A 13,750-nucleotide genomic window follows, 5' to 3' on the forward strand; every position below is an offset into this window, starting at 1 on the left:
ACTTAGGAAAAACATACAATTCAACACAAACTCTTCATCAGACAATTAACCTCATATAATCTGATATCTGAAGTAGAAACAGAGGCACGGACTTGATAGAAGCTACAGTTGTCATGGTTATAGAGAAAGACTGAAAATTTGCTCTGATGTTGACTCAATGGTGACGTCGATAGGTCTTGCTCTGTGTTTGACACACCGATATTCACCAATGGTTCTGTCCATTGTTGATGACGGGGATCTGACCTAACTCGGTCTGGTTTTTCTCGGGTTGTAGTAACAGAAGCTTATCTTGTAGTACCCGTAGACCACTTTCTAATGAATCCTTCATCTCTAAGACTTTCTCCGAGAGCTTACTGTTGTCGAGGATCTTCTTACGTAGAAACAGAGAAAGGTTGGTTCTTTTCTTGCGTCGCTCTCTCTCGTGTAGTTTGCTAAACCTCTCTGCCATGTCTCGAACCTTGGATTGATCCTCCGGCCATGTCTTGATGAGTTCTCCGTCACGACTATAAAGTATGACACAGACTTCGATATCGCACAGAGTTGAAAGCTCGAGGGCTTTCTTAAACATTGTATCTTCTCTCATAGACAAGTTTGGTTTCTTCTCACAGAAAATTTGGTTTTCTTCTTGACATCGAAGAATCTATTGTGATGTTTTGTTTACACAGAGATAGGAAAAAAATTAAGCTTTTAGCTTGTTCTCAAAGAGAAAATAAACTCTGAAGGAGAGAATTGGGATACAGATACAATAGGGTTTAGGGTAGTGACTCCTTCAAGATGAATATGAATGCTTACCAACCACCAATGGCTATGCCTCTACGTCTCCGTCTTCCTTTTTGCAACCATCCAATGTATCAAGCAAAGATATCCTCTGTCAACAATGGTTCTTCACCATTCACACAGCCTTGAGGTGCACACTCGATTTGCTCATAGTTAAGTTGTCTGGACGCTTCATACAGAGCAATCCCTACACTCACCGAAAGATTCAGACATCTCACATACGTTTCTACCATGGGAATACGTAGGGTCCCCCCTCCATATGGTTCGTGATTGCAGTCTGACAGCGCTTCAGGAGGTAGACCGCTTGTCTCTGACCCGAACAAGAGGTAATCGCCTGATCGGTAAGAAAAATCCTGCATCAAGTTGTAACCATTGTTTTCAGCTACCCAATTGCTAGTGATTGTTGCTATTTCTGGTTGGTAAACAATAAACTAGAGGTGGAAGGACAAGCAAGCAACTTACTGAATGTATCCTTGTTCCTCTTTTTGTAAAAGCTATCATTCGTTTTTCTCCCTCCTAAACCAAAGAGAAATATCAGACACCACACACACATAGGGACTTTAGCTACTCAAGGACAAGTGGTAAACCTGAAGCCTGAAATATTCTTGAAACTCAGCCCATGAGCTATGCGCTTTGACAACCACAAAGCTATGCTTTAAGTTAAGAAGAAGAAGAGCTAATGACAGCGACTAAACCTTAACACAAAAACAGTGGGGTAAACTCTCATTTCTCAATTCCTATGTAGTAGACAAATTAGGTAGGATACGGCCAATAATCCAAACCAGCTCGCTTAACTCTGGCGTCATCCACTTGAAAACCTAATGGCTGAAGCAGGAACAAATGACAGATTAAGTCATCAACACTGGAAATAATGAACAAGTCGTGTTTGGTTACTTTACCCCGACTAAATGCAGACCAACAGCTGAGGCAGCACATGTTCTTGCAATGCAACCTGTATTCCCAGGAATCTGTCAAGGAGAGTATAAGTTGTTTAGATCCATCAACATGTACTAAGAAGACCAAAGGTAGCAGTGAGAGTGCAAACCTGAGGAGAGACCAAAACTACATGAAGCAGCTTACTCCTCGCATCTTCCTTGACTCCTTCTCCGGCCCCTCGCGGCAGGGGATTTTTCTTATCTGACTCGCCTATACCAACTCCTCGGAGAGCATGAGACTGAATCTTGGAGGAAAACGAGTTGATGGAGAGAGATAGCTTGCCCTTGAGATGAGTTAAGCTAAGAGAGGGAAATAGACGGCCACTTGACCGCAGATGAAACGTCCTTGAAGCTATGACGCTCCGACAGCAACTCTCCATTCCCTCGCCTCCCTTCTCCGCCGCCCGCAGATTCCACGACGTCAAATAAGATATTAATCAATTGGGCCGGATACTTTTAGGCCCATTCAATACTATATCTAATCGCTAAAGATGAATTGGGTTAAGGGTACTACTTCAACTTAAGTAGTGAAAGTTGACATGTTAAATTCGATTTCCATATTTTACATTTTGAAGAAAACATACAATCGGGTTATATAGAATTTTTTAAATTCGATCGATTTCCATATTTCATACTGATTTCCATATCTTTTCTTCATTTAATGATGAAATCTAAAATTAGATCCTATTTCTAACCGTCGTAAGGTAATTATTAATTAATTAATTAAGGTAAGCAAAAACCCTTAATTATTGTCTTCACATTGAAGAACCCATTGTGTTGTTTACACACAAAAAAATAATAAAAAAATATAGCTCATCAAAGAGAAAATAAACTCTGATAATTATGTAACACGGTTCTGATATTAATCTAACCGTTGGGGTTTTTCAATAATTGTAGTAAAAACTCCTAATTTTTTTTTGAGTCACGGAGAAATTAAATTTAAAAGAGTTCTACAATTTTTTTTGTCTATATAACCTTTTTTTGCTAAATTTCAATTTGAACCAAAATACCCCTACTTTATATTTTAAGCATTTTTGAAAAAGTTTGACCTTAATAACATGTAGATCTACAAGAATATAGTTGATTTGTAAAAAAAAAAATTGTTATTTAGTTAAACAAAAATTGATTTTTTGATAGATAAAATTTTGTCTAAATTTTTTAGAAAACGATTTCTAGTAATCTATTAAGTTTAGAATTTCTATTCTAATATTTTGTACATATTTTACAATATTTAGACTATTTTTCTTTCTAACAATCTTAGAAAATAGGATATTCAATATCTAAAAATTGTAGAACATGTATTCTAAAATTCCTTCATGTTCTAAACTATGTGTGAAATTGTATTCTAAGAATTTCTATAGTTTCTGAAAACACTAGAACACGTTTTCTTAGAAATTTTCACTTTTAGAATTTATATTTTAACCCAAATTAGTTTTTTGTTTCTAAACTATTTAGAATAGATATAAAAAGTGAATCTTTGAAAAAAGAAAATAAATATTTATTAGATTTGAATTATTAAATCTACATGCAACTAAAATTAACAGCTCAACATGCAAATTGCAATTGACACTTCATGAGACACAAAATTGAGAGAAAAGACTAAGAACCAACCAAGTGATTCTAAGAACTTAACAAATCGAAACAGTTCTTAGAGATGAGACCTGTGAGGGAAGAGAGCGGCGGCGACACCGTTCTGAAGGCGGACTTTGGCGGTTTTGGTGGCGGAGAAGGAAGGGAGGTTGAGATGAGTGGTCACGACGGTGATGAAGAAGATTCAGGTGACTTTGGACACGACGACGCCGACCACAGAGAAGGCAAAGAAATCGCCGGCGACGACGACAACAGAGATGGCAAAGAAATCGCCTGCGACATGTGGAGAGTAAGTTCGCCCGAAAAAAAATTATAGAGCTGAATGCTTTTTTTTTTAATCGAGTAAAGGAGGAAGAGAGACAAAAGATAGGGTTTGTGAAAGAGTCTAATACATTTAGAGGATTTAGGTTCTCAAAATTTTACTTTAAACTAGTATTTCTTTTGTATAAATAGATTAGGAAATTTTAATTATAAAATAAAATGAGGGTAAATAAGACTTATTTTTTTTTGAAAAACCTATTTGATTAATTTATAAGAAAAAGAAATAGATGGACAATTTATTTTTAGATATCCTCTAGATTTAATTTCCCTCATAAAAATGCTTTGTATGTTTGATATCATAGAGAAAATCTAAATTAGATCCGATTTTACAAATATCAATCTAACCGTTGTAGTAAATGTAATTACTGATAATTAATTTAAGGACAGCAACAAAAAAGAAAGGGAATGTGACATTATTAGGCATTTTGTGAGAATCTTTTTACGTTTGAGGCACTTATGAGGGAGAAGACACTTTGCCATCTTTTTGAGAGGAGATTGGACTAATTTGCCCCTGAAGTGGTGAAAACACAATAATTTTTAAACTTATTTTTAATAAGATCGTGTGGGTGAGAAACTTTTTTTTTATATCATCTATCCCTTCCATATTCTTTTGTTTTCATCATTTTCAATCCCTCTTTCAAATCATAGTCGTTCTCAATAATTTTTACAAAATTATGAAAATTCTGAGGTTATCTCAAAATTCACAATCACAATCTATGTTTACCCTAAATTTCCTTTATTTTTTCAGTTTTGTATTTTTTTTTCTCCATTCTCCGTCATCAAATCCATTTCATTATCTGCAGCCTCCATCAATGAACGACTGTGACCAACAAAAAAAAGTAACATCATCGATTTCTCCTTTTCGAGATGAAGAAGAAGGAGATCCTTACTCTCTGCTACAAAGCTCCCTCTTCCCTTAATCTCCCTCTTTTTCTGGTTCCATGTTCTTCTCTCTTGTCTTACTTATGGTTTCTGGTTTCGTTGTTTTTTTTTGGGTAAAAGGTTTCTTTGGTTTTGAATCATAAAGGCCAATGTTACATGTTATTCGTTGATTCTAGATTAGGCTTTAGATTGTAAATCTTAAAACTTTTTTTTTATGTTATGTGTTCTTAATTTTATGATTTTATCCTTCAATTTAAATTTATATTTGTTAGATCTGTTGAATTTGTTGCCTTTGTTTTTGAATTGAAAAATGTTTGGATGTCATTTGCGTAGACGGAAAGTGATTGGACGCATAAGGCTGGGTATGTGGTGGTTATGCAAGAAGATTGGTTGATGTTTATGAGCTTTTTTTGAAACTTTGGTCCATGAGGCTGCGCTGGCCGCCGTGAGTTCCAGTGTCTTGTCTGGCAACTCCATACTTATGTCGACTCATGGATGTCAAGAAAAGTTTATGAGAAAACACGAAAATGTATATCCATTTGTTCGGCGCTAGGTGGATACACCTTCATTTCTTACACTATATCCATTTGGTCTATGTTTCATGGATACAACTCTACTTCTAAAAATCATATATGAACACGTACTTGCCGATTGTCAGCTAAAGGAATCCGTCCATTACTCTTCGAAGATATGTTATCCAACTAATGAAGTGTTCTTTTATTTGATTTTGGTGAACAATGTTTAGATTTGGTGTTATTCATCTTTCGTGTATTTGTTTGTGCAGATAAAACATTTCAACGTAAGAGCTGTAAAATATAGGATCATTCCTATGGTGATATTCATATGATTATATTCAAAAATGGTTCATACGAGTGTGTAAACCCTCTACGCTTTACATTAAATCCTAATTTACTTACCCTAAAATTAAACTCAAACCCTCCCATGATCCTTCTCCACTAAATCTAAAACCATAAAACAAAACTCTAAACCATACAAAAAATGATAATTTTACCAATCAATAAAATACATTTGCAGCAAATCAAAGACATAGTTGTCCATTGATGACTATCCAAGCGGTTTAGTCCATGTGGTAATCTAGTGACTCATGAGGTCGTTTCATTTCAATACACAAGTTTATACATGAATGATAATCACCAATTCAAACACCAATTCAAAGTACATCGTCCATTTTATCTCTCTTTCTCTCAAGCTAAAATCTGAAACCACCGATATAGAATAAATGAGAAATCGTTTACTCTTAGGAAATAAAAATCAATTGAAAATTGAGAAAAGTGCTATATAAGAGAACGTAACATTAATTAGAGAAGCCCAAGATTTGTACTCTCGCCGCTGTGATTATCAGAGAAGTGGGAGAACAACGACTGATGATTTGCCACCAAAAACAAGAGAAACGAGATCGCGGCTTCTACTGCTACACGAGATCCTTCACTCGGTCGCTCGTTCACTTATTCTTTCTTTTTTGTGACATCGGCTTCTTTGTTCTCCATATTTTATGGTCTCTGAAATTCTAAGATCTAACAAGCGAATAACTGAAAGAAAAAAACCCTGCAAACTTTAAGGTTTTGAAGCAATTGAATGAACTTTAGGTAGAACGCATGAAACTACAATTACATGAATAAACACATAGACAACAAAATTATCAGGGTATAGATCCTTAAATCAAGTCGTAATTCTAGCAAACACATCAACCATCATCTTCCGCTGGATTTTGTGTTTCTCGAGAAAAAAAAAATAGAAAAAGGAGAGAGACAAAAAGATTGTAACCTATGTAATTAAAGGGTAAATAAGTCAAATTGCCCATACAAAATACCTATTCCTTGAAAAGTGTATAATCGCGTAAATACTTTTTAAAAAGTGTCCTCTACACTGTAATATAGAAACCCTAAATTGCTCCCACTATTTTCTATTTCATTCGCTTTCCTCTCAGCGACAAAACAAAACTCTTCGCTCTCTGTCTTCTCTCTGTCTCTGCTCGAATATATTTGATTAGTCGGTCGTCTTTTTCTCTAACTTGTTTACCAACGCTTACTTCTCTTCCCCGCAGGCTTTATTTGATTAGTCCCCTTTCTCTAATTTCGTTTAATCTTTGATCATCTGTTTCCTTCTGTTTCGTTGTGTTTTGTTGTAATGGATTCGGGTATGAGAGCTACGTGTACAGTTCCAGAACACTTTCTTCCGAGGAAACTTTCCAAGCAAAACTTGGACAGATTCATCCCAAACAGATCCGCCAAGGATTTCGATTTTGCTAACTACGCTCTTACCCAAGGAAGCAAACGTAACCTCGATGAGGTAACTTCAGCATCAAGAAAAGCCTACATGACGCAATTGGCTGTGGTTATGAATCAGAATCGCACCCGTATTCTCGCTTTCAGAAACAAACCTAAATCTCTGCTTTCTACCAATCACTCTGACTCTCCTCACCAAAACCCTAAACCCGTAAAGCCTCGTAGATACATTCCTCAGAATAGTGAGAGAGTCTTGGATGCACCTGGACTTAGGGATGACTTCTCCCTTAACTTGTTGGACTGGGGCAGTGCTAACGTCTTAGCCATAGCTTTGGGAGACACTGTTTACTTGTGGGATGCTTCCAGTGGCTCTACGTCTGAGCTTGTGACTATTGATGAAGACAAGGGACCTGTCACAAGTATTAACTGGACACAAGATGGTCTTGATCTGGCAGTTGGTCTTGACAACAGTGAAGTCCAGCTTTGGGATTGTGTTTCCAATCGTCAAGTGAGAACATTGAGAGGTGGTCACGAGTCAAGAGTAGGATCACTGGCATGGGACAATCACATTCTAACAACTGGAGGAATGGATGGAAAGATCGTCAACAATGATGTGAGGATCAGATCATCTATTGTTGAAACTTACTTGGGTCACACTGAAGAGGTTTGTGGTCTTAAGTGGTCAGAATCTGGAAATAAACAAGCAAGTGGTGGTAACGACAATGTAGTACACATATGGGATCGTTCTCTCGCTTCCTCAAAACAAACTAGGCAATGGCTGCATAGGTTTGAGGAACATACAGCTGCAGTGAGAGCTCTTGCGTGGTGCCCTTTCCAAGCAAGTTTGCTTGCAACTGGTGGTGGTGTAGGAGATGGGAAGATTAAGTTCTGGAATACACACACTGGGGCTTGCTTGAATTCAGTAGAAACTGGCTCTCAAGTTTGTTCATTATTATGGAGCCAAAGTGAAAGAGAGTTGCTTAGCTCACATGGGTTTACACAGAACCAGCTTACACTTTGGAAGTACCCATCTATGTCGAAAATGGCTGAACTCAATGGTCATACATCAAGAGTTCTGTTTATGGCACAGAGTCCGAATGGTTGTACCGTGGCTTCTGCAGCAGGTGACGAGAATCTTAGGCTTTGGAATGTTTTTGGAGAACCACCAAAGACCACCAAAAAAGCTGCTTCAAAAAAATATCCGGAGCTATTTTCTCATGTGAATAGTCTTAGGTGAAACAGAGAAGACTAACAAAAAGAAAACCTTGTGTGAATTGGTGGTGTTGAGGCGGAGCTGTGTGTTTACCGAAGATGGTGTCTTGTTTCTCTTTAGCTTTTGACTGCATGTTTTATTTTCTGTTGCAGGTTTTAGTTTTCGAAATTTGCAGGTTTTTGTTTTTGAATTTGCAAGTTTGGGTTTTCTAAGCTCTGCAGTTTTAGTGAATTTTCAGGTTTTTGGTTTAAGAAATTTGCATGTTTTGGAAGTTTTGGTTATCTAAGTAGCATGTTTTGGTTTGAGAAATTTCAAGGTTTGTTTTTCTAAGCTGCAGTTTTGAGTTTCTAAGTGGCAAGTTTTGGTTTTTGAACATCGTTAGGTTGTTGTTTGTATACTTGTATAGTTGTATCCACGTTTCAGGTTTGAGTCTGCATTCAGTTTTAGGTTTGAACCTGAGTTTCAGGTTTCTCTTCTTAGCCTGAGTTTAGTTTCAGTTTCAAGATTTGAGTTTAACTTGGTTAAATTTATGTTTTAGTTTGGTTTCAGGATTGAGTTCATGTAATCAATGCTATTGTTTCAATTTAAGTAAATTGTTCCCGTTTGATTTCTCATGTATCTTGTGTTTTTAGTGAGATTGTACAACTTACTGAAGCTTCGATTACAGATTCACAATTCACAACTTGTAAAAAGGTAATAGAGACAACACATTGTACCAAATTAGCTTGTAACTTGTGTAATACATGAATCAAAAGCTTTCAATCAAACTTGTTTTTATGTAAAAGTCTGTGATTTTGATGCTTATTGAAGCTTTATTTGTTGTTGAGAAAGAACAACTCTTTTCGATTCAAAAAGATTCGAAATTTTCCCCATCAAAGGCTCTGTTTTGGATTTTCTTGCAGAACCAAAGTCTTACATATGCTTGAGGACCACTAGTTACATCAGAACGAATGAAAGAAAATGATCATATTATTTGCATTTTCAATAGAAGTAGAAACATAAAATAAGGAATTCTCGTGAATTACATTGTGAGAAAATTCTCCTCGATGTTGGCTACTTTCACTTTATCTCAATTCTCATGTCAGAGAAACTATTAGAAGAAGCATCTAGAATGCCGAGAGAAGATGAGGCTCAACTAAAGCAGAAACTACCCCTTCCCTTTGCCTCAATGTTCTTCTTTGAGTACCTGAGACAAGATCATTAACTAAATCATCTACCAACGTAGAGACTATCTCTCCCTCAATGTCAATGCCTTCTTCATACGTCTCTCTCTCGAAATCAAGCCATCTCCCTTCGAAACTGCTCATCTCTTTGTCAACAAGCTCGTCCATCATCATCTCTCTCATCTTCTTCAACCCATGAATCTCTCTGTTCAGTTCTTCTGCTAACCAATCTCTTTGCTCAAACAAAAACCCGCCTTTCCCCAATAGCCCTCTGCAGCTACCCATAAACATCTGCTCGCATCTGAGCGCTAAGCACTTATTCACAAAATCAAACAGTGTCTTTCTCTTGATTTTGGCTGCTGTTACTTCTCCTCGGCCTTCCATTTCATCAAAGAGGCTCGCAGGTAATACGTCAGTGGCCATCCCCAAAGCATATTCTTTCACCATCAGTTGGTCAGACCCGAGGATCTCGGATATGTACTCGAACTCCCAGTCGAGCCTTTCTTCGGCTTCTGAGTAACTCAGTGTTACCACAGATTCTGAGAGCTCGGACTCGTCTTGTGCTTGGTGCGACTCATTTAATGAAACCCAGGTGAGTTCTTGATCTGATGAGGACTGTATTGTCCCTGTAAAGCCCAAAGCGTTAGACAGGATAAAAGTAGTTGCAAATCAAGCTTCTGTTTAAGCCATTAGATCTACGCCTTGTACAAATAGAGTGCAAACAGCGTTTTGGCACATTACATGTATCTTAAGGATTCAAGTTTTTGCAGGATGAATGTTGAGTTTCAGTGGAGTATTCATAAATTAAAACCGTGGGAGAATGAAAAATATAAAACTTTGTGAAGTATTAAGAAAACGAACCATATTCTGCGGTCTGTCTGCAATCTGAGAAACCCTTGCTGCAAGAGCTTCTTAGATCATCTGCTTCCGTCACAGTGCTAATGCTGCTAACTTCGTGCTCTTCTGCTTGTATCTTTATTTTCAGAAGAAATAACGCAAAACATAATTAGTTAGAAACCCTTTAATAATGTAATATATTTACATGTAGAAACTGTACCAAGGTTACTAAAATTACAGAATGCAAAATATGACAAATTAGAAATTGCATATAGATTGGATACTTCATCTCTTAGCTACATTAGGAAGGAACTAACCTGGAATTTTTGTTTGTCATAGAATGAGGTGCAGTCAGAAACAGATTCACTCTCTGATAAAACTTTACGCAGACCGTTTTGGGTTGACTTTTCATATTCTGATGAAAATGAAATCATCCCGTTCATCTCATCCATTGGAATGGAATATGAAGGCTCTTCTTGGGTCAGGCTACAGCTAGAAGACTCAAGCTTAGAAGTCAGCTCTCTGAGCTTTTGCTCCAACAGAGCATTTAAGGAATCGCCGCCAATATTGAAACTAACTGCAGAGTCTGTGTCTTGACCAATTCCTTGAGTAGAGGATAATGAATCAGAAGATAAACCTTTGATGGGAGATGAGAATGTGAATGAAATCACATCCATTTCCTTTTTCCGATCATCTTTACCTTTGTTCAAGCCACCATCAATGGTGATGTTACATTTGATCATATTTTCGCTCCTTTTGGTCCGTTTATCATCAGAGATTCCAGATTTTTGCATCCCATTTGGGAGCTTTTTGCTCCGGGGAAGAGTCTTTTTGCGTGACAAAGATAAAGAAGTATTCTTTTCCGCCGAGGCCGTTGATAAACCCAACTGCTTTGATATCGATCCACTTTCCACTGGAACCTTGTTTACAACTTTGTTATTTACTTTGCTGCTTTTTTGGTTCAAAACAGAGGTCATCGAAGGTTGGTTGTCTCTGCAGTTCTGTTTCTGGTTATTCTGCTTAAACATATTCTTTCCCATGCTAATGGGAGCTCCTCTGAGAGCATTCTGGCTTTTGACTACGCACTTTTTAGCGTCTGCCTTCTCCTTTTGGTTTGCAGAGTTTCTGGTGACACTTAAGGGCGTTGTACCGGCCTTTGCTTGTGCGGATACATAAGATGGCTTCACTTTACCCTTCAAACCATCAGTACTGCTTTTCCCCATGAACTTACTAGTTGACGGTGTCGTGAGTGATGTTGTAATTCTCTTCTCGTTGTGCTTTCCACTTGGGTACTTAAGGTTGAAGGTATCATTGGAGTTTTGACGGCTAGACACTTTCTGTGCAGCTTCTAATTTCTCTCTTAAATCTTGAATCCTCATAGGAACTGATGAAGGAGAATTCGATGGCGAAAACCGTGTTCTAGCAACCATCCTAGGACTTGGTTCAATCATTCTTGAAGCCGCTTCCATAACATAAATAGGGTTCCTGGATGGGACAAACCCAGGACTCCGGATAGGAGACAGGTGTCTATTGTTGGTAACACATATCGGTTTAGCTGACCTGGGAGGAAAAGTCTCAGACTGAAACCGTTCAATCGGTTGGTTGCGCCCATTATTCGTTCTAGAATCCAAATGGTCCCAAGAAATACCATCATAGTCACTACGGAGATTTACATAACCAAGATTCTCATATGCATCCCATCTGTTAGTGTTTTGTGAAGGTCTGAGTAAGAACGGATCAAGATCGGGATTAAGTCGAGGTTCCTGGACATTTGGTACCGGTAGAGACTCTAAACCCATAAGCCTCGCAACCACACTCGGGGCTCTTGTCCCCTGTCCATCATCACTGGTTACTGAAGATGCACAACAGCTCGAGTCACTTCTCTGGTTGTTACTTGAACTCTTTCCAATCTCATCAACCTCAATCTGTACAAAAGACAACAACAAACAAAGTTGGTTCCTCTCATCCGCTAAACTAAGACGAAAGCAACTTGACATAAACAAGGGAATAGTATGAAGACAACTCACAAGAGAAACCCTCGACTTCAAGAGGTTTTGTGCAGGCTGCTTTGATTCTTCTGGTACAAAAACAAGAAGAAGATCGAACTTGAGCTTACTGATTAAATTCCAACCAAGATAGTAAACAGACTTTCTTATATACACAACATTATGAATCAAAGATACAAAACGTATTATATAAACAAAATCTTGAGAACAAGAACAGCATAGTCTTCTAAACCAATAACGAAATCCTTCAAACAAGTACATTGTCTTAGACTTCTACATGGCACAGAGTTCACAAGAACTGAACCAAACATTTCTTAACTATTTGTGAGCAATACTGCAAACAAACCTGAGAGTTCTGAGGTGCTGCCGGAGAAGAGCTTCTTGCGGGATTTTCCATGCCAATCAAATAAATTTAAAAACCCTCCTCTGGATCGTTTCCTCTCAACAACCTCCATTTTTAGTTCATCTACAGATAACACAATCACTGAATCACTGTCCTGGACTGCAAGATGCAGCGAAAAATAATCTTGATTCCAAAACAAACCGGACCAAAAATTGCATAAACCTCAATAAATTAACCCAACTTCTAGCTGAACTAAATGGAGATTAAGACAGGTTAATTTGAATTCACATTCAGAAGAGACCACCACCACAGGATAATACAGAAGAGAGCTGTGAAAGACCAAAACTTGAATCGGTTTAAGAAATTCAAAGAAATCAGATCACACATGAACCCAAATTTACCTAAAGGTTACAAAGACCTCAACTTTAACTTATGAGCTCATTCCAATTTTGGGTTAACTCCAGAGACCCTTGTGAAGAAACCAATCAAATTCTCGAATTCGACACGTTACCAACAAAATGTAGCAACGGGAACAAAAACCCAGAAATGCTGCGGACTGTTTACGCACAAAATCGATTAAAGACCTAAACTTTCGCGTTCCCAGAAGATCTAGCCCTAGAAGCGAGCAACACTAGGGGAAGGGGGGGTCTTGTGTTCCTCAAACAGACAACAATTGAGAATTGGAATCGATGAAAAGGTTAAAACACCAATGAATTAAGAAGAAAGAGAGATTCTTGAGAAATGGGTCAGATCAGAGAAAGAGGTTAAATCAAAAGAGGACGAAGTAAGGTTAGATGATACTAGATTTGGGATTTGGGATTTGGGATTTAGGTAGAGAAGACAGACCAATAGTAGCAGCAGAGAACTTGAAAAACTAAAAAAAAAAAAAAACAGATACTTCACAGTGTGGATTGATGTGACGAGAGAAGAGAACGAAGAGTGAGAGGAGAGAGAGAAACAGAGTGTTTTGAATTTTCCCAGTTTCTCACTCCACCACCTCTGCCAAAATTATTAATTAATGTATTATTCCCTTTTTATTTTATTTTGTTGTCTCGAATTAATTGTTTGTAGGTTTCAGTAAATTATAAATTTCTTCTGCAAATTAATAATCCAAATATAGATATGAGATTTGAATGGCCACGATGGACAAAACCGTTATGGATTAGATCATAAATCCCAATCCGTAGTACTATATAGATCAAGTATGGACCATTTTACGTAAAGAAAATTTAGTTTATGCCAAATTATTGTTTGTTTTGAAAATTAAATGATATACTCTGCTAATAGTATAGTCTGTTTCGTATATGATATCTATTTAAAGTATAGTGTTTTTATGAAATAAAGAATTTATTAAATTGTACGTTTCCAACTCAAATTAATTAATAATTAGTAAAAATAATTATATTATATATATATATATATTATTTAATTTGTAAT

General features: G+C 37.2%; 5 protein-coding genes and 1 non-coding gene across 9 annotated transcripts; 3 read left to right on the forward strand and 3 right to left on the reverse strand.

Annotated features, from left to right (window-relative positions):
• Window positions 1-165: 165 nt before the first annotated feature.
• AT5G26865 (AGAMOUS-like MADS-box protein) lies at window positions 166-781 on the reverse strand. Its single transcript, NM_001343984.1, has one exon. The coding sequence runs from the start codon at window positions 581-583 to the stop codon at window positions 203-205; it is 381 nt and encodes a 126-aa protein (NP_001332282.1). The 5' UTR covers window positions 584-781; the 3' UTR covers window positions 166-202.
• On the reverse strand, window positions 593-2,123 carry AGL26 (tRNA (cytidine(34)-2'-O)-methyltransferase). The gene is made up of 6 exons (NM_001343985.1): window positions 1,823-2,123; window positions 1,677-1,745; window positions 1,544-1,602; window positions 1,365-1,425; window positions 1,240-1,293; window positions 593-1,130 (listed from the first exon to the last, which is right to left on the reverse strand). The coding sequence occupies exons 1-6, from the start codon at window positions 2,090-2,092 to the stop codon at window positions 852-854; spliced, it is 792 nt and encodes a 263-aa protein (NP_001318659.1). The 5' UTR covers window positions 2,093-2,123; the 3' UTR covers window positions 593-851.
• Window positions 2,124-3,366: 1,243 nt separating this feature from the next.
• Window positions 3,367-3,618, forward strand: AT5G26890 (uncharacterized protein; the record flags this gene model as incomplete). Its single annotated transcript, NM_122571.1, has 1 exon — window positions 3,367-3,618. The coding sequence occupies one exon, from the start codon at window positions 3,367-3,369 to the stop codon at window positions 3,616-3,618; it is 252 nt and encodes an 83-aa protein (NP_198041.1).
• A 1,061-nt stretch (window positions 3,619-4,679) lies between these two features.
• On the forward strand, window positions 4,680-4,955 carry AT5G04285. Its single transcript, NR_144236.1, has one exon. It is a non-coding gene; the product is annotated as an uncharacterized misc_RNA (transcript).
• A 1,698-nt stretch (window positions 4,956-6,653) lies between these two features.
• On the forward strand, window positions 6,654-7,988 carry CDC20.4 (Transducin family protein / WD-40 repeat family protein; the record flags this gene model as incomplete). Its single annotated transcript, NM_122572.1, has 1 exon — window positions 6,654-7,988. The coding sequence occupies one exon, from the start codon at window positions 6,654-6,656 to the stop codon at window positions 7,986-7,988; it is 1,335 nt and encodes a 444-aa protein (NP_198042.1).
• Window positions 7,989-8,750: 762 nt separating this feature from the next.
• On the reverse strand, window positions 8,751-13,305 carry TRM8 (GPI-anchored adhesin-like protein). 4 transcript variants are annotated; one of them, NM_122573.4, is made up of 6 exons: window positions 12,715-13,305; window positions 12,317-12,436; window positions 11,992-12,041; window positions 10,282-11,889; window positions 9,989-10,100; window positions 8,751-9,753 (listed from the first exon to the last, which is right to left on the reverse strand). In NM_122573.4, exons 2-6 carry the CDS (start codon window positions 12,423-12,425, stop codon window positions 9,071-9,073), a joined length of 2,562 nt encoding a protein of 853 aa, NP_198043.2. In that variant the 5' UTR covers window positions 12,426-12,436; window positions 12,715-13,305; the 3' UTR covers window positions 8,751-9,070. The 4 variants fall into 4 exon arrangements, with proteins under 4 accessions (NP_198043.2, NP_001330135.1, NP_001031949.1 ...); NM_001036872.1 differs by having other exon boundaries at window positions 8,831-9,753; window positions 9,999-10,100; NM_001203478.1 differs by having other exon boundaries at window positions 8,843-9,753; window positions 11,992-12,038; window positions 12,715-13,239.
• Window positions 13,306-13,750: the final 445 nt, after the last annotated feature.

The sequence above is a fragment of the Arabidopsis thaliana genome, chromosome 5 (genome assembly GCF_000001735.4).
Source record: "Arabidopsis thaliana chromosome 5, partial sequence".
Taxonomy (NCBI): domain Eukaryota; kingdom Viridiplantae; phylum Streptophyta; class Magnoliopsida; order Brassicales; family Brassicaceae; genus Arabidopsis; species Arabidopsis thaliana.

Bases quoted from the DNA above. Each gene is read 5' to 3' on its own strand.
- TRM8 (NM_122573.4), bottom strand. From the start codon at position 12,425: ATGGAGGTTGTTGAGAGGAAACGATCCAGAGGAGGGTTTTTAAATTTA. The intron at 11,890-11,991 runs GTGAGTTGTCTT...TCTTTTGTACAG, and splicing joins TGAAGTCGAGGGTTTCTCTT to ATTGAGGTTGATGAGATTGG. The intron at 9,754-9,988 runs GTTCGTTTTCTT...TGGGCTTTACAG, and splicing joins CAGACAGACCGCAGAATATG to GGACAATACAGTCCTCATCA.
- AT5G26865 (NM_001343984.1), bottom strand. From the start codon at position 583: ATGAGAGAAGATACAATGTTTAAGAAAGCCCTCGAGCTTTCAACTCTG.
- AGL26 (NM_001343985.1), bottom strand. From the start codon at position 2,092: ATGGAGAGTTGCTGTCGGAGCGTCATAGCTTCAAGGACGTTTCATCTG. The intron at 1,746-1,822 runs GTTTGCACTCTC...TCTCCTTGACAG, and splicing joins TAGTTTTGGTCTCTCCTCAG to ATTCCTGGGAATACAGGTTG. The intron at 1,294-1,364 runs GTTTACCACTTG...TCTTTGGTTTAG, and splicing joins AAGAATATTTCAGGCTTCAG to GAGGGAGAAAAACGAATGAT.